Genomic DNA, 22,459 nt, shown 5'->3' with positions numbered 1-22,459 from the left:
GCCTGATAAACAAAGAGCCTACGGTATATCAGACCAGCTGTGTGGCTGGATTGAAGAGTTTTTAGCAAACAGAACACAGCATGTTGTTATCAATGGAGAGACGTCTACAGACGTTAAAGTAACCTCTGGCGTGCCACAGGGGAATGTTATGGGACCATTGCTTTTCACAATATATATAAATGACCTAGTAGATAGTGTCGGAAGTTCCATGCGGCTTCTCGCGGATAATGCTGTAGTATACAGAGAAGTTTCAGCATTAGAAAATTGTAGCGAAATGCAGGAAGATCTGCAGCGGATAGGCACTTGGTGCAGGGAGTGGCAGCTGACCCTTATCATAGACAAATGTAATGTATTGCGAATACATAGAAAGAAGGATCCTTTATTGTATGATTATATGACAGCGGAACAAACACTGGTAGCAGTTACTTCCGTAAAATATCTGGGAGTATCCGTGCGGAACGATTTGAAGTGGAATGATCATATAAAATTAATTGTTGGTAAGGCGGGTACTAGGTTGAGATTCATTGGGAGAGTCCTTATAAAATGTAGTCCATCAACAAAGGAGGTGGCTTACAAAACAGTCGTTCGACCTATACTTGAGTATTGCTCATCAGTGTGGGATCCGTACCAGATCGGGTTGACGGAGGAGATAGAGAAGATCCAAAGAAGAGCGGCGCGTTTCGTCACAGGGTTGTTTGGTAAGCGTGATAACGTTACGGAGATGTTTAGCAAACTCAAGTGGCAGACTCTGCAAGAGAGGCGCTCTGCATCGCGGTGTAGCTTGCCCGCCAGGTTTCGAGAGGGTGCGTTTCTGGATGAGGTATCGAATATATTGCTTCCCCCTACTTATACCTCCCGCGGAGATCACGAATGTAAAATTAGAGAGATTCGAGCGCGCACGGAGGCTTTCAGACAGTCGTTCTTCCCGCGAACCATACGCGACTGGAACAGAAAAAGGAGGTAATGACAGTGGCACGTAAGGTGCCCTCCGCCACACACCGTTGGGTGGCTTGCGGAGTATAAATGTAGATGTAAATGTAAGCCATCTGTCGAAGTTTTTAACTCTGGGCAGAGGGTATAATTAGGATTCTGGTATTCTGTCCTTACTGCGCTACTGAAGTCTCCCCTAATATTGCATTTCAGCGTGAATTAGTATGAAGGACTGAGATTCACTCTCGAAAGAATTCATTTCTCACTCTCCTACTATTTGAGCCCATAGAGGCGCATACAGACTCTGTTATACCTTAGGCCCTCACCCCTCCCCCGCCACCGGCTCTACATTGCTTACATCCGTGCGAGACGTTCTTTCAACAGCATTGATCTGACGAGAGGAGGGTATACCATCAGATTACCGGCGGCTATTCCAGGCGATCTGTGTGCAATCCGTCATTTTTATGGCTTTGTGTCGAACACCTGCAGTAACAGCGCACGGACGTTACCTCGGTTCTCCAAGTCTTGGTCACTCAGTTCATTCCAAAAAGAGGGTGCAAAATTTCAGGTTTAAATCTGTTTGCATATGTCGCCGTAAAGTCGTTAATGGGATGTTCGTGTCCCGCGGTTGCTTGTGTTGCGACTAATTTCCGCGAACGTTCCACTGATGCTGCAACTTCCAGGCACGTGTCTGCTCTTCTTCTCAGTCTTTCAGAGCGTGGTCTGTCTTTCACGCAACCAGTTTCAAATAGCCTCCCAACGTAATATTGTTGGTTTCGGTGGTGCAGCCATATTAAATCTAATGACGAAATTATTTAGAATCTCTCTCAGTGTTTTTCCAGTGTGAGATTGTTCATGAACTCAGGTATTTATGACGATTCGTTGTTACAGGGTGTAATTAGACTTATCAGTAATTCTTCTCACAAATCAATATCACCTTTCACAAGAAAAAGCAGTGTTTTGGGGGAGGGGGGGGGGGGATGATGACCTAGAATCGTGAAATTTGGCACGAAGCAAGGTTTAACAGTACAAATAAAGGAAAAAAATTCAGAAAAGTGTTAATAAGTAACCATATCACACGAAAAAAATATACTTGGTAATTAGTCTGTTAAGACCGCTTTTTCTCAGGACATTTATGTCGCACAGGTTACGGTCCCTTGGCTGTGTATAAAAGTTTCGTAAGTCAGCGCCATCAAAAGATACGTCGTTTCAGCCACATATTTTGACACTCGCAAACTCACTCATCCAAAACTAAAGTGTACTTCCTTTGCACCTAGAATTATGAAATTTGGGAATAAGCAAGGTTTCGCGTAGAAGTAACGGGTAAAAATCAGAAAATTGTTAATCCGTAAATATATCATACGAAAAAAATTCTTTTGTCATTTGTTATCCGGGTTCAATCGTAAACCATTCTCGAAAGTCTTGGAATTACCGGGAGCGATATCTTGTCAGTACCAATGCCGGTAACAGGCAAAAATCGTTGTGGTTTTCGATTCCAGGAATGGATGAGCTGTCTATTACACACGTTGATTAAGTTTGTATGGAAACCTCATAGTGGAGAGTTATACTCGCACCTGGTGAGATTTTAAGCAGATATTGTCAATGGTCGGACGTTTTTTCTGCCAGGAATATTTGTCATCTTGCGTTAATTTCCTTTGAATTTCTTTGATTGATGTATTTCATAATGTGAATCATCCTTAAAGACACTGCATGCCGCATTTAAGTTATTCTGAGGATCTCTTTTTTTATACAGTCATATGATTTCTTCCGTTTTCACGCTACTGAGTGTTTCAGCAGTTTGATCTGGACACAAAGCTCACTATTAAGTAAACGCCTAATCATAAACATGAATGAAAAACTGAAAATGCTACTTATTGGCACTCAATGAAAGGCAAACATCTGAACAAGAATAAAAATGACGTCAGTCGATAACCAAGTGCAGTCTGCAACAATTATCTGATGATGACAAAACTATCGAATGTTACCGCTCAGAACAGAGTGCGCCTAATTGCGTCTACTGTTTTCATTCGGTTGCTTCCACAGATAGGTTTCATCCAGACAAATGAGTGAATAATAATCCTACGCATACGTCAAACTACGACCGATTTTGAATCGATTGGTTTCACACAAAAGAATGAATGAATAGTCCAACCGGTACGAGAAACTACAACGAAATGAATCGATTGTTCCCATTCGGTTGTTCCCCTAGTGAACTGACGCGCTGCAGAAACACAAGCGTTGATCTATTGCGTTGGGTGGAACAGTTTGACTCTGGGCGGTTGTGTATGTTATTGGAGGTGTAATACCGGTACACGTGTGCGCAGTAAGTGTTATTGTTTTTAATGATAGTGTCTTGGTCTGTTTCATACTTTGTGGTGCACTGTATTTCGTTATCAGCTGGTTTATTCGTGACATAGCATAGTAACTGTATGATAAATTGCTTTCATAGTCTGGTTTGTCAATAAGTAAAGACACTTGTGGTAAGAGAGCAAAAACTGAGTCACTGAAATATTAACATCATTTGCTAATGTTGTGATCGTATAAGAAAAATACTGCTTAAGTGTATTGCTGAACAACCCAACTACATTTGAGATAAGACTATATTACGTACATTGTCGAACACGGCTGCAGTGTGACGGCATATTCAATCCAAGATGTCGCATACCGGTCCGAAAGTTTCACTCCGCTCGAAGAATAGCGCAACAGGCATAAATTATTAATTTGCTCGATCTTTATACGTAACAAGTTAAAAACTATAATATAGTCGCCCCTATCACATTTAGTCACGCGATAAGAATGAAATGCGTTGTGGCGTAGGATGTACCGTGACTTTTTTTTTAAAGTCATGCAAATGGTCTTTTTGTATATATTTTTTGTTTAAATTGTCGTTGACGAAACTGTCCTAAATGCGGATAGGATGTTGGTAATATGACGAAGAATATGTTTTCGGAGTATAATGTGACGTACTGTATAAATGTCAGATCAGAGTAGTCAGTACTAGCCCTAAGTTTTCGACGTCTTTAGTGTGTAGTACCTCTAGCAGAATACGTGTCAACTTGAAAAGTGTTGCGTCTGCAGAGCTAATGGTGTCAAACGGAATAGATCTCTTGCTCCAGCATTAATAAGATTAGAAAACACTTTAGACATAATTCTAATAGACATGTTACTATGTTACTTGTATTTTACGGTGGCGGTTATCAGTACAAAATGTTAACTGGAATGATAGTTGCGATAGAACGGGTATACCTTCTTTTGTTACCTTTCGTGCTTCGGGAAATATGAGAAAGTACTGACTGTGATACATTTAAAGCACTATCATAAACATTATGAATATGCGCAAACTTTCTCGATAAAGCCTTTATAAAGTTTCCCTGAACCAGATTTAAATGATGAACGTACGATTACACTATGCCATACATATCGTACCCTAAGTGATCGTGAGGAGAAAATTAATTACGCATTGCCATTTAAGCAGTAATTATCCCGCGTTACATGCGTGGGTGGTACGGAAAGGAGCCTTGAGGATTGCTATTGTGGGAGGTGTCATATGTCATCCAATCCAGTAGTTTGCAGAGTATGGCTGTAGATAACCAAACTTTCATTAGTAATGGGTTTGGAATTTGCTACTTCTATTTTAAGAATGTTTCCTTGCATTGCGAACTAGGAGATCACAAAAGTATGCTATTTTGCACCAGCTAAACCTAAGAGCTTGCTGTGACTTTTGTAATGATCATCTTTTGTGTTTCTCAGTCTCTGCTCACACAAACAGTATCTTAAAGTGTTCGAACTCCATAATAAATAGTGGAATATGAATGAAGACGTAGGTTTGGACCGTGCAGTTCATCACTCACTTGTAAAGTAGCATGAAGTTGTTCACAAATGTGAATGTGATAAACCTCACTGTTGTCAGACTGATCTGTGTCTTAACCTGAGGGCTAGGTTGGGTTGGTGGATGACTGTTTAGTTGCAAGTTGCTGAATTCAACAATTGTGGAAGCAAAAGATTGTGGTGAGACTTATCTGTAGCTTATTGCGTGGCTTGGATTAAGGCAGACGATTGGTTGTGAGTTGGTGAAGTCAACAAACTTGATAACAAAAAACCTGATTGTGGTAACAAACTGATTTGCAACATAGCCTGAGGTCTTCATTACATTGAAATCTGAGTTGGGTTGCTAGGTGTTAATAAATAATTGACCACATTTTAAAAAAAATAATTAAAAGTGCTCATCTGAAAATGTTGAATTTTATGCCCCCAGTCAGTCGCCTCTGTGTCATAGTCAAAAATCACCCGCTGCCCCCAGAATGGAAATTGATCACATCAGATAGGTGGTTAAGTGATACATATTTTGTTAAATGTATGTCATGGTACAATGCTCATTTTTTTGTTTTCATTTTATAATTTCCTCTAAAAGTACACTGTATGTTGACAGCAGTGTGTTACAGAATGAACGCTTTAGATTGTACAGTTTGTAAAAGCAATTACATGGTGGTACATGTGTGATTTATTAAAATTAAATCTTTGCTTTCTTTCTGGAACTTCTTTTGTGTTTGCTTTGGCTACTATTGAACAGTTGAGTAGTTTGGTTACCGTACAAACTAACTTATGGTTTTCAAGGAGTTGTTGTACTGATACCCAAAATTGAGCCAGCAGTTTGCTCTTAAATTTTTGTACAGTTGAAAACCTAAGAAGGAATTCCTAGAGTAGGGCAGGCTAGTGCCTTCATAGTGAAAGAGTGATGTGTACAAGTCACAAATGAAGCTGGTACTGAAAAATAATCTGAATAATGGCATTATATGGCAGTATTTTGTGAAAGGATATAATTGGCATGAGAAGCAATGTTAAGTAAATAGATTCCTAGATTTTGCCCCCCAAATACCTAAACTCAACTACTACTTTCTCATTTTCTAATCTAATTCCTTCGGCATCACCTGATTTAATTAGACTACATTCCAGTATTCTGGTTTTCCTATTGTTGTTCGTCTTGTATCCTCCTCGAAAACACTGTCTAATCCGCTCAGTTGCTCTTCATGGTCCTTTGCTGTCTCTGACAGAATTACAGTGTTGTAGGCAAACCTCAGTTTTCTTCACTTACCTGTACTGCCCATTCAATGCGCAGATTGAATAACACTAGGTATAGGCTACAACCCTGTTTCACTCCCCTTTCTGTACAAAACACACATATGTAATGATTTTTCGAGGTTATTGGACGTTCTGTAGGACCATGCTGGCCCCGGAAATGTGCCTGGAGGGGCCTGCATTAGTTTGCACCTATGTCATTAGTGGCTGGATCCTCCTTCAGACTAATCTGGAAGCAATTGTGATAAAAGAGCAAATGGTCCCAGCAACCACTATTTGCAATGTCTACCTCCCTGTGGATAGGCCATTTTTTTCTGTTGACCTGTCTGCCTTAATACTTTGGCTCCTATAACTCCTACTCTCCTACTCAGGGACTTAAATCCCCCCCATAAGGGGAGTGCCACTTCAACATGTAGAGATCTTCCAATTGACCAACTTCTTACATACTTTCTTACTCCTCAAAGATGGTTCCCCTACCCACTTCAGCGAGGCTCTGCTATTGATCTCACAATCTCCTTCCCCTGCTCTCGTGGTTTCACTACATTGGTCACCCTGTGATGATCTTTGTGACAGTGACCACTTTCGAGTGATTCTGTTGTTTCGCTGCTGCCACCAGACCCCCTGCCCTGGCAATCCGCAGAACCAGTTGGCCTTTTTGTGTGTCTGCTTTGCATTTTGGCACCTGTCTTGTGTTGCATTGATGTGGTTGTGCAAAATGGGTACTGCAGCAATTCAAACTACACTCTTCACAGACCAACCTCCTCAGTTTTGAGCATCTCTGTGCTAAGGCTTGCTACCTTATTGAGCAGAGTAAATAGGAATGCTGGGTGCACTATGTTTCCTCCTTGTGTATGTACGCCTCTTCATCGCAGGTTGGGTCCAAGCTCTTCTGGTCCACCAGCAGCAATCAATTGTCCACGATCTGAACCTATAGGGTGCTCTGTGTACTGATTCATCGGTCCTTGTGGAACACCTCGCAACACACTTTGTGACACATTGGTGTCCTATTCTGCTACCTTTCTCCAGCACAAACACAAGAGTTTAACAAACCCCTCTCAGTTTCAACCTCCACTAAGCCAATGAACCATTCGCTGAATCGAAATTCTTGCAGGCTCTTACCTCTTCATGTGACACAGCCCCAGGCATGGATTCAATCCACAACCATATGATCCAACACTTGGACATTACCCAGATGAAACATCTCAGCATCTTCAACCACATTTGGCTCACAGGTGCCTTCCCTTCACAATACAGTGTAGTTATCACCATCCTTAAGCTGGAGGAAGAACCCATTGTCTCTTGCCAGCTACTGCCCATTTGCCCTGATGAGTACACTTTGGGAACTGCTCAAGAGGATGGTTAGCTTCTGATTATCTTGGGTGCTCGAACATCAGGGCTTTCCATCCCCATATAAGAGTGGCTTCTGGGAAGGATGCTCTGCAGCTGACCATATACTCAGATTGGAAACAGCTTTTGTGAACTGCCGGCATCTTGTTATGGTCTTCTTTGACCTACATAAGGCATACGACACTTGACTGAGCACCCAGTGGGTCCAGGAGAATGGTATTCCACAGGATTACTTAACACAGACACTTGTCATGCTCTTCCTCATCGCCATCAATGGGTTTGTGACCTGTTGAACCTCCGGTTACCCCGGTGCTGTATTTTGAGAATTTTTGCATCTAGTGCAACTCCCACTAGGTAACATCTACTGAACACGAGGTTCAAGGCACCATCTGACGAACCTCTGCATGGGTGCTCTCTCATGAATTCCAGTTTTCTCCACCCAGAGTGTGGGTTATGCATTTTTGCCATTGTCCCACAGTACACCCCAATCCAGAACTTCATTTAAGTGACCAGTGCCTAGATGTCGTAGCAGTTCCCTTTTTGGGCATATATATATATATATATATATATATATATATATATATATATATATATATATATATATATATATATATGTGTGTTCGTCAGTTTTATGGCTCGGTGGCTCCTTTCACTCAGAGACTGCTTGTCCCCGTTGATCATTATGAGGTGCGTCTGGCTGTTGCTGGCTTCCTTGGCTTTGGAATATCCCCTTCTTTTGGCCCTTCATACTAAGTATAGCCTTCCAGATTATTTGTCTTTAATATTAGCAGAAAATAAATGGATGGTTGAACTGGTCCTCAGTTTCCTACTTGAAAATGGTTTTTATTTTCTATTATAAGGTTTGGTTTTGCTCCTAGAGCGGGGGCGGGGGCGGGGTAGCTGTAGTTGGGGCCTCCCTTCGTGTTTTCTAGGTCTGGGACCCACGACCACTCCCCCGTGCAAAGACCACTCTTTTCTCCCTCAGTTTTTCCAGTTTATAGATTTGGCTTACCGTTTTATGCCCTCTATTGTGTATGTTTTAACTTCTTTGTTTTATAATTTGACTCTTTGATGCACCCAATTTTAGTGGACCCTCTATCTTACGCAAGTAATTTTGAATTGTGGACCTCACACTTTAGTCCCATAAACCCCATCAATCAATCAGTCAGTCAATCATAACAAGAAGACTGTTACACATGCAGCTATTGGCCAAAGCCTTCCTCAGCAAAGAAAACAAAAACACATCAGCATGCAAGCCTCTTGCACAGTTGCCTGCTGCTGCTGCTGCTGCTGCTGCCGCCGCCACCACCACCACCACCACCACCACAAGCAGCTCCAACTGGAACGTGACTTCGCTTTCTATTAGATACTGCTGGTGGCGACAGTGGGGAGGGGGCCGGGAGGGGGGGGGGGGGGGCGGCAGAGCGTGCATGTGTGCTTACTTGTGTGAATGTGTGTTTTCTTTGCAGAGGAAGGCTTTGCTCAATAGTTGTGTGTATAAGTCTTTTTGTTGTGCCTGTGTGCAACTCAGCAGGTCATCTTTATGGTGAGTAGCAATCTATGCTATTCCTTTTATTGTTGCTGTTCCAACCTGCTGTTTCCATTGTTTAATGTTTTCAAATTACCGGTATGCATTTGTTGCTCCCAATTTAGCCTATTATCCAGCTAAATTCCAGTAAATTGTATATGAAGGATTTAATTCAATGTATGTTTGTTAATATCTACAGCTGGTGCTTGCAGGTCATTTTTACTTATTCAAAATGACATAATTTGAATATTCATGAGATAAGGCATAAACTGTTGACTGCGAACCAGTTGTAGCCTGCTTAAGTAATCATCTGAGCTGTCAATTACAAAGAATTCTAGGATTGGTTAGCATAGTCCATATCAAATCAGACAGGCTAGGAAAAAATCTTACCTTTTCATAGTCTCAGATGTTACTGAATTTAGCATATGTTAAAATGAATGGCTAAGTAAGGAACACACATTTATTGTTCCAAAAAAAATTCTGCTCTGAGTTACAGCCTTCCAAAGATGACACTGTGCATACCATTTTGAAGATGCGAATTTTGAAAAAAAAATTATAATGCTCTATCTCTGGAACAGTTCTAGACAGTTTGTTGGGATTTTTGTTTTATTTGAAAGATAATTGCTTTATGATTACAAAGAAATCCTCTGTCAAAGTTCTTTTAATATAGTGTTCTGAACTTTTTATAATTTATGGAATCTTTTTTTTTTTCAAAAATACCAATCCTTAATTTTTTTATATGTACCGCATAGTTCTACATTACCTGAAAAGGAGAGCTTATACTTTTAGGTTGAACAGGTTTTATAAAAAACTGAAAATTTTGCCATACATAAAACTTGTTTTGTTACCACATTCTCACATAACAGGCTGATAAAAATCAAATCTAACCTCATTTAACATAATTTTAGCTTTGAAAGATGAGTAAGAAATTCATTTTTCAAGCATTTTAACTGGTTCCAAAATGTATGTAAAAGGTCAAAAGACTAGGTTTCAATTTATACAACTCCTGTGCACTCTGTTTTGTACTGAAATTAGCCAGTCAATGAACTAAAAATGTGTTCCACTTCTTCAACATTTTCCTTTGATATGGAGTGATGCCTTCCTGTTGAACCAATAGGAACTGGAGCACTTACAACCTTCAAAACATTGTGAATAGGAAATGAGCATGATGGCGTTGTTGCTACCCTTCAGCTGTAAACCGATATCCAGCAGTTGGTCCATGTGGTAGCAAAAAGATGACTACAGTTTTGTTTAACTCCTAAATGGTGTTTATAATATCTGCACTCCACCAGTCACAGTCCTACACACGTGCCACAAACATCCCCCTTCACAGGTTGTAACTGTGAATGTTTTCCTGCTGTTCCTGAGGTGTTGTCCGAACAAACGAAATTTCTTCTTTCTTGCTTTTTAAAGTGCATGGAATATGAGTTCACCCATCACTTTGAGTCCGTAAATGTATCTTCTGAATTGCGTTCACAGGCGTAGTTTATTTGGGCCATTCTTCTTTTTTCTGCTCACAGAATTCTTCGATTTTCTCTTTGGACAAAAAAATGAGGGCTGTGGGTGTGCAAGATTTCACGACTCCTGTAAAATCCTCAGCATACTGAATCACACCTGTGTTTGGTCTGGAAAGATTGTTTTGTAGGATGGCGCTTCAGCAGGCCGCCTACACCATCACAAGGCCGATTCCCTTGGACAGTAGTACTGTATACCCAGTCAGTTGGCACAAGCGGCTAGCTCAATTCAAACAGCTGGTAACTATTTTTAAAATGACATTACTTAGTACTTTTTATCATAGATATAATCATTTTTGCACTAGTCCACATGTTGCAGGAAAAGGTATGAATTCTTATGCTTGTTAGTGAACATTTCTCCAGTTAATCAGGTTTACATCAACAGGCAACTATTCATTTGAGAAAGTCACATCAAGTTAAGAGGTTGTCACACATCGCATTCACATTCATACTCCTGTTCGTACTTCGCTTTCCCTCAACACCACTTTCCTCCTGATAGATCAGTGCCCCTTCAAACCTTCCAGTTTCTTAGTGCCAAAAGTAAACAAATATAAATAGCCTCTTTATTATTTCTCCACAACTTTGCTTCATAAATTACCTCTTTCAGGCTCCTCTTTTTTAATTAATAAACCATTTCTTTTTTCTTGTGTCCATAGAATAACAATCTATTGTACATCACTTATACAGCAACAAAAATAGGAAACACTTAACCTTCCCCTGTGAGTGACACTTAGCTCTTCCTGTCTAAACACTTAAAACAGTAGTTTAGCTTCACACAGTCTTACTCCCTTACTGACTGATGTTGCCACCAGTCAACAAAAAATCTTTCACCTCCTTTTCCATTACACATTATTTCAATAAAATAACTCCACTTAAAAATTCTCTTCCTTCATGTTTCCCAGTTTACTCATTTCAGTAAAGGTATTGTATATTTCATCTACCTCAGGGGTGCCGACTTATAAAAAATATTGGTGTGTGTGTGTGTGGGGGGGGGGGGGGGGGGGGGAATGGTCACATACTGGAGGTCTTGTCCTGGGAAATTTTCTAAATTCCAGATGAAAATAGTGTCATTTGATGAGGATTGGAGCCCCGAAAACTGGACTCTCGATAACTCGACACTCCGGGAAACCTTACAAGCCTGACGCATTTTTTGGCTTTGACAAAAGAAACAAAACATAAACACGCATGGTATTTTCGTAAAAAGCTAATTTTATTTACAGTAATAATCATATTTATAGACTATTAGAGAGCAGTGAATATATAACTCTAAAAAGATTGAGGTTATATTTAAACAAATTCTAAACTACCATTAAAAGAATAAAACATAAAATATTGGCGTCGCACAGTAATAGCACTTTGATTAATAATTGAAATAGCTAATTGAAGCTTACTTTGAATAAGGCTCAGGGTTCATGCAATAAAAACAATATCTCAAAGTTAATGCTTTAATAAAGTTAATACAGTATGTGTAATACTGTAAGTCAAAAGGTATGTTAGTAGTGAGTTTTAATTGGGTCTTACACCCTAAAAATATTTAAGTGGGCCTATTTGAAAATAATTAATAGAGTACTATAGTAATACAGCACTAAACTAGTACTAATATTTTGAAACTGAAAATTTATAAATATGTATGTATTTAATTCTGTATTGTATAAAGATTTTTAATATTGCTCTAAATGCCATTATTAGGGCTAGGGTCTTTAGAAAGGTGCAAATGTCGACCGCCTGAATGGATTACTGAATATGCAGCCATTGATGACTGGTCGGATATCAAATTCATTCAAAACATCTCAGTGGGCATGAAGAACAGCCAAGTTGTTCAATCGCTTCTGTCCCATTGTTGATTGGAGATATGACTTCAGACGTCTAAGGGCGCTAAATGAGCATTCTTCTGTTGGTGTTGTGATTGGAACTACTTAGAGGAGCTTAATGCACTTCACTACTTCACATAACATTTCTCCAACTGCAGGCTCTTGTGTAATGTACTTTCTTACATCGTGCATTTTTTTTTTTTTTTTTAAGACCAGTTGTTTATTATTTGCGATATTGGCTAACATTTTCAAGTTTAAGTGCAGTCTCTCAATGTCTAGGTCATTTTTGAAAAACTAAGTTGACTTTATCCAAATTTTTTTCACCTCTGTTTACTAAAATCAAACTCTCTTGTTCAGCTACAATGACCTATGCGAGTCCAATTGAAGCAGACTGCTCAGTAATGCAAGATTGCACTGTTTTACAAACTTCAATGTAAATAGCTTTGTAGTATTCTTTTGGGATTTTGAAAGTGTGCCGTGAGCTGGCTTTGTTGTTTTCATACTATTTTGGTATACTTTGATACCAAGTAAACGAAGGATCATCAACTTCTTAAGGTTTTTCTTTTAAACACAATTCCCAGAACTGTTCGAAACTATCGTGCCTTTCATTCAATATACAAATCAAGCCCTCATATATATTTTTTATCCAGATCAGCAACACTTAGGTGAGGGCATTGAATTTTTTCATTGACATCCTCTACTGGGTTCCTTGCATGCCAATAAAGATGTAAAAAGAAATAAGTCTTGAATTGTAACATTGACTCAAGGTAACCTGCACATTTGTATTCTGCCTCTGTCTTGTCCTCTGCAGAAAATGTTTCAAAAATCTCTAAAAGTTCTTCAAAGTTTTTCAATATTCTCGAGATACTAGAAGCTTGCATAGTCCATGGAGTCGGGCAAAGGGGTCGTAGACCAGCTTGGTTGTTGGCGCTCTCACAGCAAATGCTTCTGAAACGTCCGTTATAGTGTTTATCAAGTCCTTTGCTAAAGCCATATCATCTCTGATAGATGTAAGATGGTGGAGACTGTCTACAACTGCCAAGTCAGAACTGTGAACAGTGCAGTGCACACAACTTGCTTTTGGTTGTAGTATCCAAAACTAACTTGTTTAGTCCTTTGGATTTACCTCTCATTTTCGAGGCACCAGCATAGCACTGTCCTCTTAAGTTACCCATTGACAAATCAAGACAAGCAAAAACGTCATTTGAAATACTAAACAAGAGTTTATGATTCCTTGTTGGGGGTCTCGTATAAGCCAATAAAGTCTTTGTTGATGATTAAGGAATAATCAACAGTACGAATACAAAATGACACTTGTTCGTGAATCGAAGAATCTTTTGTTTCATCAACCATAATAGAAAAATGTTCAGTCTTCTTGATTGAAGCCAATACTTTTCTCAACAAACACTTAACTAGTAGATCAATGTTCTCGTTTTGAATATCGTGGAACGTCCACTTATACCCCAAACCCCCTAACCAATTTTTAAACTCAGGTATGCCATTCTTTCAGAGTTCCAACAATTGAAAAAAAATTTAATTTACATCTTCGTGCCGTCTAATTGCTAGTTCTTGTCAGCATAGAAATTACACGGCAGTAAAAATTTTTTTAAGATCTAAAGAGCCTTTCTCTATATCACTGCCTAACTGTTCATTCAGTTGGGAGGCCACACTTTGGTTGGTGATTGACTTTAATTTCAGAACACCTTTTTTATGTGTAAATATATTCTCGTGAAGACGGAATTTTTCTAAAGCCTTTTTCCAGTTAGAAAACCCTATGGAAGTAAATGCATCTTCTATTTTTGAAGAAAATTGTAATAGAAATGCATCTTCTATTTTTGAAGAAAATTGTAATAGATTTTTAGCATCTGCCTCTTTGCAGGTTTTACAAAAAACTTTTTGATAGATGCTTCGTGTTCTAGCCATGTATATTTGGTCAACCAAGACTTCTGAAATTATCTTCCCTTAACAGATTGTCCAGGTTTCGGCTGTGAATGGTTCTCTCCTGAAGACAACAAAGCAATTGAATACACAATAATTGTTGGAGGTTGACTTGCAGTATTGTCAACTTTCAATCACTCCTTTTTGATAACAAATTTATCCATTGCAAACTTAATTCACAATACACCAAGAGACTAAGGTAAACAAATGCAATATAGTCATATAAAACAGTCCACCAGCCACTAAAGTCGGAACATTAAACACTTCTGCAGCATGCACTGGACGAAACTATCCACACTGAATGACTGCTACAGCAGGGTGGGCTTAATACAGCCGTGGCGTCATAATGTCTTGAAGCATCAAGGCGGAGGGTTCCAGGCACTTCTGCCGCAGTCCGTTTGATGTCTCCGCGGCCTCAGCGCTGGCCCGCCGGTGCCAGCCTTTACCCGAAGGTTCACTCACCGAAACAAATTCTAAGTGTGACCGCAGCACCGTAACAATATCATGATTCACACCACTCGTTTTCAGTTAACCTGTTTACTACCATAATAATTGCTTGTTTTAACTCATTACTGCATGTATTTTGAAAGGTAACTATTGTCAAACAAGGAAAATAAAAAATTCCAACATAATTTTGTGATTTTACAAAACGTAATGTAACTAATAATTTTCTTTAATTATTGGGGGGTGGGGTGGGACTCTGCCCCCTACCAGCCCCCTTCACCCCCCACCCCCACCCAAAAGAATTTTTGATGGTGCTTGGCCCCTGTCAGGCCACATGTGTGATCTATCTACTTTTCCATACTACTTCATTTGGAATGTGCATGGTACATAGAATTCACCCTGTACAGATGTTTGGTATACAACTCTTTAAATACTGTACAGCTCACAAAAATAATACACAGCCCAATACTAAAACTAAATAATAAAGTCTTTGCTAGAAGCAAACAATGTTTTGATGAATGTTTTCACTGTCCTTATACATATTTGACACCAAAGTTCCTTCTTCAAATTTACAGTGGCATGTGTCTTCCTATTTTCTGTAAAGAAGCCTATCTTTTATTCTCCTTATTATTCAGTTCTTACTCATAATATGAAGCAGGTAATCTGCCTCCATTGCTGTAGTATGTGAAATGCATATTGTAGACACTTTTTGTGGAGCACCACTCAGAAACAGTAAAGCATTTTAAACTATCCAAAGCGATCAGCAGTGGTAGCCACTTTTGCTAAAGGAAGAGTATATACAGTGCTGCTGGGTGCCAACATATTAGTCCCAGAGAGTTCTGGAATATGTGGCATTCAGGGGCTGACACTTTTCCAAGAAATGTCACAAAAAATGTTATTCCGGTATTTCAGAAAGTAAAATACAGCGTAGCCACACTGTCATTACCGTCAAGACGTACTGTAATCATCAGTGGAGACTTCAGTCATCCAAGAATCAATTGGGAAAATTAGTTTTGTTAGTTGCAGGTGTGGACAGACGTCTTGTGAAACGTTACTAAATGCCTTCTCTGAAAACTACCTAGAACATGCAGTTTCTAACCCCACTCATGATGGAAATACACAGACGAAATAAAATAAACACCCAAAAATAATGGATGTCGGAGTAATGAAATTTCAGGAATACATTTACCCATGTAACATATGTAAGTTATTAACATTGCAGCCTCAGAGGTGAATGTAAGTGTGAGATAAACCTTGGCAAATGCAAAATGCTGGCACCTTAATAACCAGTGTAAAGCATGAAGAAGTGCATGCGTTGTGTTGCAAAGGTGCTGGATGTCAGTTTGTGGGAAGGAGTTCCATGCCTGTTGCACTAGGTCAGTCAATAAAGGGGAGCGTAATGGTGTTTGTGGAAAATGCGGGGATTGTGATCTGATGCCCTCCCTGTATGTGTTTGATTGGAGACCGATCTGGTGATTTAGCAGTCCAATGCACCATTTTGACACACTGCAGAGGGTATTGTGTTATGACAGCAGTACGTGGGCTAGAGTTGTCCTGTTGGAAAACACGCGCTGGAATGCAGTTCATGAATGGCAGCATAACAGATTTCCAGTAAGGGTGCATGGGATAATCATGAGAATGCTCCTGCTGTCATACAAAATTGATCCCCAGACCAGACTCCAGGTACGGTATAGGTACAGTGTGTCTAGTAGTTGCAAATGGTAGTGGTTTGAGGTCAGTAGAATGCATTCTACAGGGTGTCTGGCTCAGAGTATCCTTCAAGTAACAGATTTGCAACAGTTCATTGTCACTGTGGTGCTGACTGCTGCTCAAATTGATGCTACAGATGAAGTAAAGTGTGCCAGATCCTTACACCGAACAAGTTGGTCTTTCTTCTCAGTAGTGCCGTGTGACCGTCTGGAGGCTGTTCTTTTTGCGACTGTACATTCTCGTGACCACTACGGGCAGCAATCATGTACAGTCCTGCTAAATATTTCCGTGCTATCGTGGAAGGAACATGTAGCTTCTCATAGCCCTGTTACATGACCTCATTCAAGCTCAGTGAGGTGTTGAAAATGGTGTCACCTTAAAGGCATAAACTCGTGATGTCCAGTCTCAAAGGTAACTAACGCCCACGAGATTTATAGCAAATCTGATCTGCATCTTCCTAGTGGTGCTACAAAATCTGACAGCATTGAGGATGTCCACATTGAAACTGGTATCAATGACTCTGATGCAATTGTGACAACCATGATCACCAGAGTACAAAGAACAACTAAGATAGAGAGATGCTGATTGAAATGTCTTTGGCAGTCAAGAGAACAATTTGTGAAGCCTACTGTGAACAGTGTAGCAGAATATTGTCAAACAATCTTCCACAAAAACCAAACAAATTCTGATTAAGGCTGTTAGTGGCACCAGACTTAGTGTCCAGTCTTTTGAGAATGGGACAGCAACTGAAATTGAGGGTTAGCAAAGCAAAAGGTGAACTGCAAAGGAAACTCATACCGCAGCAAAGATGCGTGAAATAAGTGTTGGTTTCAGTAGTTTTGAGAAACAGCTAAAATTGTTGATTTTGAACAATTCTCCAGGGCCCAATGGAATTCGTATTCTATACTGATTTTGCAAAGAAGTTAACCCCTCTTCTAACTATACCGTACTGTACATTCATCAGACAGAAAACCATGCTCAGTACTTGGAGAAAAGTACATGCCACACTCATTTACAAGAAGGATAGCAGATGTGATCTACAAAAGTACCACCCAATATCTTTGACATTGACTTTTTGGAGTTCTTAGAACATGTTATGAGCTCAAACATAGTGAGATATCTTGAACAGAATGACCTTGTCCATGCCAAACAGCATGAATTTCTCACATGACATACTGAGAGCCTTGGAACAAGGCAGTCTGGTAAATGTAGTAGTTCTTAACTTCCTAAAAGTGTTCGCCTCAGTACCACATCTACACTTATCAAAAGTACAGTGATATGGGGTATCAAGTAAAATTTGTGGCTGGATTGAAAGTTTTCTTTGTAAGGAGGACACAGAAAATTATCCTGGATGGAGACTCAGTGTCAAATATGGAAGCAACTTTGTGTGTGTCCAGGGAAGTGTGCTGGGGCCCTTGCTGTTTGTTGCACATAAATGGCTTGGCGTAAAATATGAATAGTAATCTCAGACTTTTTGCAGATGAAGCAGTCATTTGTAGTGAAGTACTGTCTGAAAGAAGGTGCATAAATATTAGACAGATCTTGATAAGATTTCAAAGTTGTGCAAAGGTTGGCAGTCACTTTAGATGTTGTGAAATGTAAAATTGTGCTCTTCACTAAACAAAACAAAAACTCCTATCATAGGACTATAATATCAATAAGTCACAGTTGGCAGCCTGCCAGCTCGTAGAAATACCTGGATGTAGCACTTTGTAGGGATAGGAAATGGAATGATCACATAGGCTGTCATGCATAAAGCAGGGGATAGGCTTCAGTTTTTTGGTACAATGCTGGGAAGTGCAGTTAGTCTACAAAGAAAATTGCTTATAAATCAGTTGTATGACTCATTCTAGAATATTGCTAAAGTGTGTGGGACCTGTACCAAATAAATGTAAGGGGAATAGTCAGTGTATTCAGAGAAGGGCGAGTCTGTTTGACCCCTGGGAGTGTCACAGAAATGCTGAAGGAACTAAACTGGCAGATTTGTGAAGATTAGATGTGAACTATCCGGAGAAAGCCTGGTTACAAAGTTTCAAGTAGCAGTTTGAAATGAATCTAAGAATATACTAAAACCCCCTACATATTGCTCCCATAGGAAGCATGAGGAAAAGATCAGGTTAATTGCAGCTCTCTCTCTCTCTCTCTCTCTCTCTCTCTCTCTCTCTCTCTCTCTCTCTCTCTCTCTCACACACACACACACACACACACACACACACACACACATTTCAACAATCATTTACCATGCTATGTATGTGACTGGAATGGAAAGAAACACTAATAACTGGTACTGTGGGATGTACACTCTGCCCTTGCCCTTCAGTGGTTTGAAGAGTATAGATGCAAATGTAAACTTAATTTCCCACCATTGAAACTAAAATGCATTGTTACTTTAGATGTTATATAATCAGCTGTTCTGCCATCATAACTTCCCATGATCACTTGTGACAGGTACTACCAGCAAAAAATTAAAGGTTAGTGTGGCTATCCCCTTGTAAAGTTATATCACTGTTTTTAATGTTTGAGGATAGTCTTTTTGTTGGTCATAAATTTATACCTTGAAAATGTTTGAAGATCATCTATTTCCCATGTAATAGTTTACCATTGTAAGATCTATGAGAGTATCATAAATATTTATTACAGTGAAAAGATGTTGCCTGGTTATTTTGTGCCAGTGTGTGCCTGCAGATCTGGTACATGTTGAAGTCGCCTTTACCACAGTGCTGTATTACATCTTTAGAGAAGCATAAACATAAATGCCACTGTTCATTGAAGAGAACATAATTGGTCAGAATTCTGTTTCCAATAGAAGCAGATATATTGCAGGTGTCAGGTCTTCCCGGTAGCTAAAGAAATTTTTTGTAATTGGACATATAAAAAATCTACACTCCAAGCAGTACAGATAAAAAATCTACTCATAAAGTGGTGGCAGGAGAACACACATACAGAAGGTATTACAATTTGCAAGCTTTTGGAGCCATTGTCTCCTTCTGGCAGAAGGGATGAAGGGGATAAAACGAGGAGTGAAGGCAAAGGACTGAAGAGTTTATGAAATAAGGTAGAACTTGGGAAAATTGCCCAGGTCCCCAGTGACTGAAGAGACGGGATGAGAAGGAAAGACCCATAGATTTTTTTATCTGTCCAGTTTCATTATATTTTCAAAAATTGATTTTTGTTGATACAAAGGAAATTCTGGATTTTTTTTCAGCTGTAGGCATAAAATTTCCTTATGCTGCCAATAACTAATTACCACATGATACTCCATATTATCGGTGACCTGTGCACAAGTACTACAATGGGGATCTCAGTGTGTTCCAGGACTGCAGACATGTACCATTCTCTCTCTCTCTCTCTCTCTCTCTCTCTATCTCTCTCTCTCTCATTTGATGAGATGTGTCCATTCTTTCCAGAAACTTCTGCTTCACTGTACCTTTTGGGTACATACTACACAATGGAGCACCAAACAGAAGAGTTGTCGGAGATGCTTACGTGTGTTTACCTCTCGGATACTCACTACGCAGTTAACCACCAGATGAAAGAGTTGTCAGACATGCTTACATGTCAGGTGTGCTGGGAAACTCTAACACACCCTATTTACAGATGCAAGTTTGAGCACTTGCTTTGCCCGAAGTGCTTTCCAACACTCAAAAAGTGTCCCTCGTGCCGAGAACAGCTGGAGCCTAACCTTCGCTCTCTTGCCATGGAACGGTTAGCAGACTTAGTGCGGATTCCATGCGAGTACAGTGATGTGGGCTGTCCCGAACTGCTCCAGCCGAAGGCCAAGCAGCACCACGAGGAGACGTGTGGCTTCGGGCCGGGTGCGAGTGTCGCTCAGTGTCCGCTGGTGTACTCGTGCTCTTGGTTGGGCAGTCTGGGAGCTATCGAGCAGCACATCCACGATCACCACCAAGACGAGCTGTTCGTGACACTGGACGGTGCCTTCACTGCCGCCGCTTCTTCCACGGCTCTCCTCGAGTTCGACTCTGCCCTCTTCGTGTTGCGTGCCGAATCTGTCACGGTGGCAGACTTCACGTCACACTTCGTGCACGTGGGCCACGTGGCACAGGGTTTGCGTGCTGCAGGAGCTCGGTACCGTTTCAAAGTCAGACAGGAACCGGATGGGGCATTCTACAAAGGACACGTGTCTGACTACCGACAGTCGCTGCAGGAACTGGCAGCCGCTGGCGGCTGCCTCTCGTTTGTCACTCAAGTTGATAAGCTCGACGAGGTCTCCTACTCGGGTGCAATCAAAAAACTTCCTTTCCAGATTTTAATAGAGTAATGTGTAATAAGTTGTATATACTCCAGGTTTCTTTTTAAACAGTGATTAATTTTATGTAAGCCAAAATCAGTCCTTTTTTTTTTTAAATGTAGAGTTCTGTGCATTGATGTATTTCTTTAACTTTCTTGCTTTTGAAATAAATAAAAGTTAAATTGGAACTGTGTATTACTCACTCCATATTTTAAGAAGTATTTGTGGAGATTTGTATTAGGCCAGAAAAATATACTTTACTACTCATTTAACTTTTTAATGTCGGCGATAGCTGGCTTTATGTGCTACAGTACTGGTGTGTATGATAGAGATTGTACACACAAATGTAAAAGAATGAATGTGAGACAATATGCTAGATGCAGTGACTTAAAATACATAGCTCCTGTCATTCTCCTGGATCTGGCTTTGTATTGACGCAGGCTGTTAAAAGTACTTGCATTGGTTGCTTGTTGTTTCAACATACAAATCATTGCATTTTATTTGTATGTATGATACATACTGTTTAACGTAGGAAAGGAGAGTACATTTTTGTGATGGTGTAAGAAGTGGAAGTGCTGAGTTCGAGAGGTTTGTGTCACAGTATTCCACAGATAACCACACCCGATTAACATACACACAAACAATAGCATTAAGTTGAATAGACAATCGAGAGTTGAACCACAGAATTAGTTTTAGAATGAGCATATACCGTGACCCCCAATCATTTAAATCATTCCAAATGGAATTTTATAATGACCCTATAATATACTATAATTTAAACAGTGGAAAATATTATTACTTAGAAAGTTGCCCAACCCATTCAAAATTTGTTAAGATCAAAGCAAGAACAAAATTCAAGAAATAACTTGAACCCCCTTTCTTGTAAAATGATTACAATACATAACACTCTTGTACATTTAAGGTACCATGTCAACAATTACACCAATCACTTCAAATCAATCCCCATGTTAAGTGTAACAGAACCTCAGTTTAAATAAAAAGGCCAAGAAAAATATACAGGGACCCGAATTAATCTTCTGATACCGACAAATGTTCTTAAATTAATGCATAGTGACAGCCATCCGACAGGAAATGAGGTAACAAGAGTTTCTTCACATCAGGTAATTATAAATGGCCAGTTTACAATGTAAACATTCACTTTGTTATGAAACGCCAATATCAGTGACCTATTACAGCTTGCCACTGTATTTACATTGCAACAAGCCGAAGGAAGATTGCACATAAATAACTGAAACAGAGTGGTCTGTTATCCAGACATAATATTCTGGGTGGAAATACATGTCAGGTTGGCACATCCAGCAAGATGTGCCCATGCAGAGTTGTCTCTGCCATCTTCACTTGTTGGCTGCCACACATTATTTTTGGCCCTATGAGAAAGCAGAAGCACTGGAGCAGACAGAGCACCTTCTCAACAGGTGTTGCCGACACTGACACTTCTCTGGGCGCACGTTGGCCATGACAGTGCGATTGGGTAGGTGTTAACAGCGATGAACCATTAAAATTTTACCAAAATCTCCATTTTGAAAAGTTACATACAGCTATGCCTGGCAGTAAAAGAATGTACAGGGTGGTCCAAAAGTCTGGAAACACCCTGATAAAATCCAAACAGAGTAGCAAACAAGGAAACAGAGTCCCTACACACGAGGAACGGGAAGGGGGAAGCTTTATAGGCTATGCCACCAACATGGCGGCCATTTTGAAAGCCGCCATCTTGGATACAACTCCAAAATTTCAAATGGGAATGTGCTCATGTGACATATCAAACAGATAGAGAATTTCACCAGAAAAACAATGCCGTTGTTGTTTTAAACATAGCTTTATTCATTCTCGGGTTATAGCCAATTACTTGCGGCAGCAGTGGGACGCTCGGCAACATGAGTATTACGTACTG

The 22,459-nt window shown here is 39.9% G+C and overlaps 1 protein-coding gene across 3 annotated transcripts; it reads left to right on the top strand.

Moving 5' to 3' along the window:
* The first annotated feature begins 2,990 nt into the window (after positions 1 to 2,990).
* Positions 2,991 to 20,735, top strand: LOC126291673 (uncharacterized). Of its 3 annotated transcripts, none has more exons than XM_049985255.1 (2): positions 2,991 to 3,253; positions 19,706 to 20,735. In XM_049985255.1, exon 2 carries the CDS (start codon positions 19,747 to 19,749, stop codon positions 20,575 to 20,577), a length of 831 nt encoding a protein of 276 aa, XP_049841212.1. In that variant the 5' UTR covers positions 2,991 to 3,253; positions 19,706 to 19,746; the 3' UTR covers positions 20,578 to 20,735. The 3 variants fall into 3 exon arrangements, with proteins under 3 accessions (XP_049841212.1, XP_049841210.1, XP_049841211.1); XM_049985253.1 differs by lacking the exon at positions 2,991 to 3,253 and adding an exon at positions 3,362 to 3,410 and having other exon boundaries at positions 19,706 to 20,670; XM_049985254.1 differs by lacking the exon at positions 2,991 to 3,253 and adding an exon at positions 10,481 to 10,635 and having other exon boundaries at positions 19,706 to 20,670.
* The last annotated feature ends 1,724 nt before the right edge of the window (positions 20,736 to 22,459 follow it).

This window comes from Schistocerca gregaria, chromosome 9, assembly GCF_023897955.1.
Source record: "Schistocerca gregaria isolate iqSchGreg1 chromosome 9, iqSchGreg1.2, whole genome shotgun sequence".
NCBI classification, from domain to species: Eukaryota; Metazoa; Arthropoda; class Insecta; order Orthoptera; family Acrididae; genus Schistocerca; species Schistocerca gregaria.
This window is presented reverse-complemented; position numbering and strand designations above follow the sequence as displayed.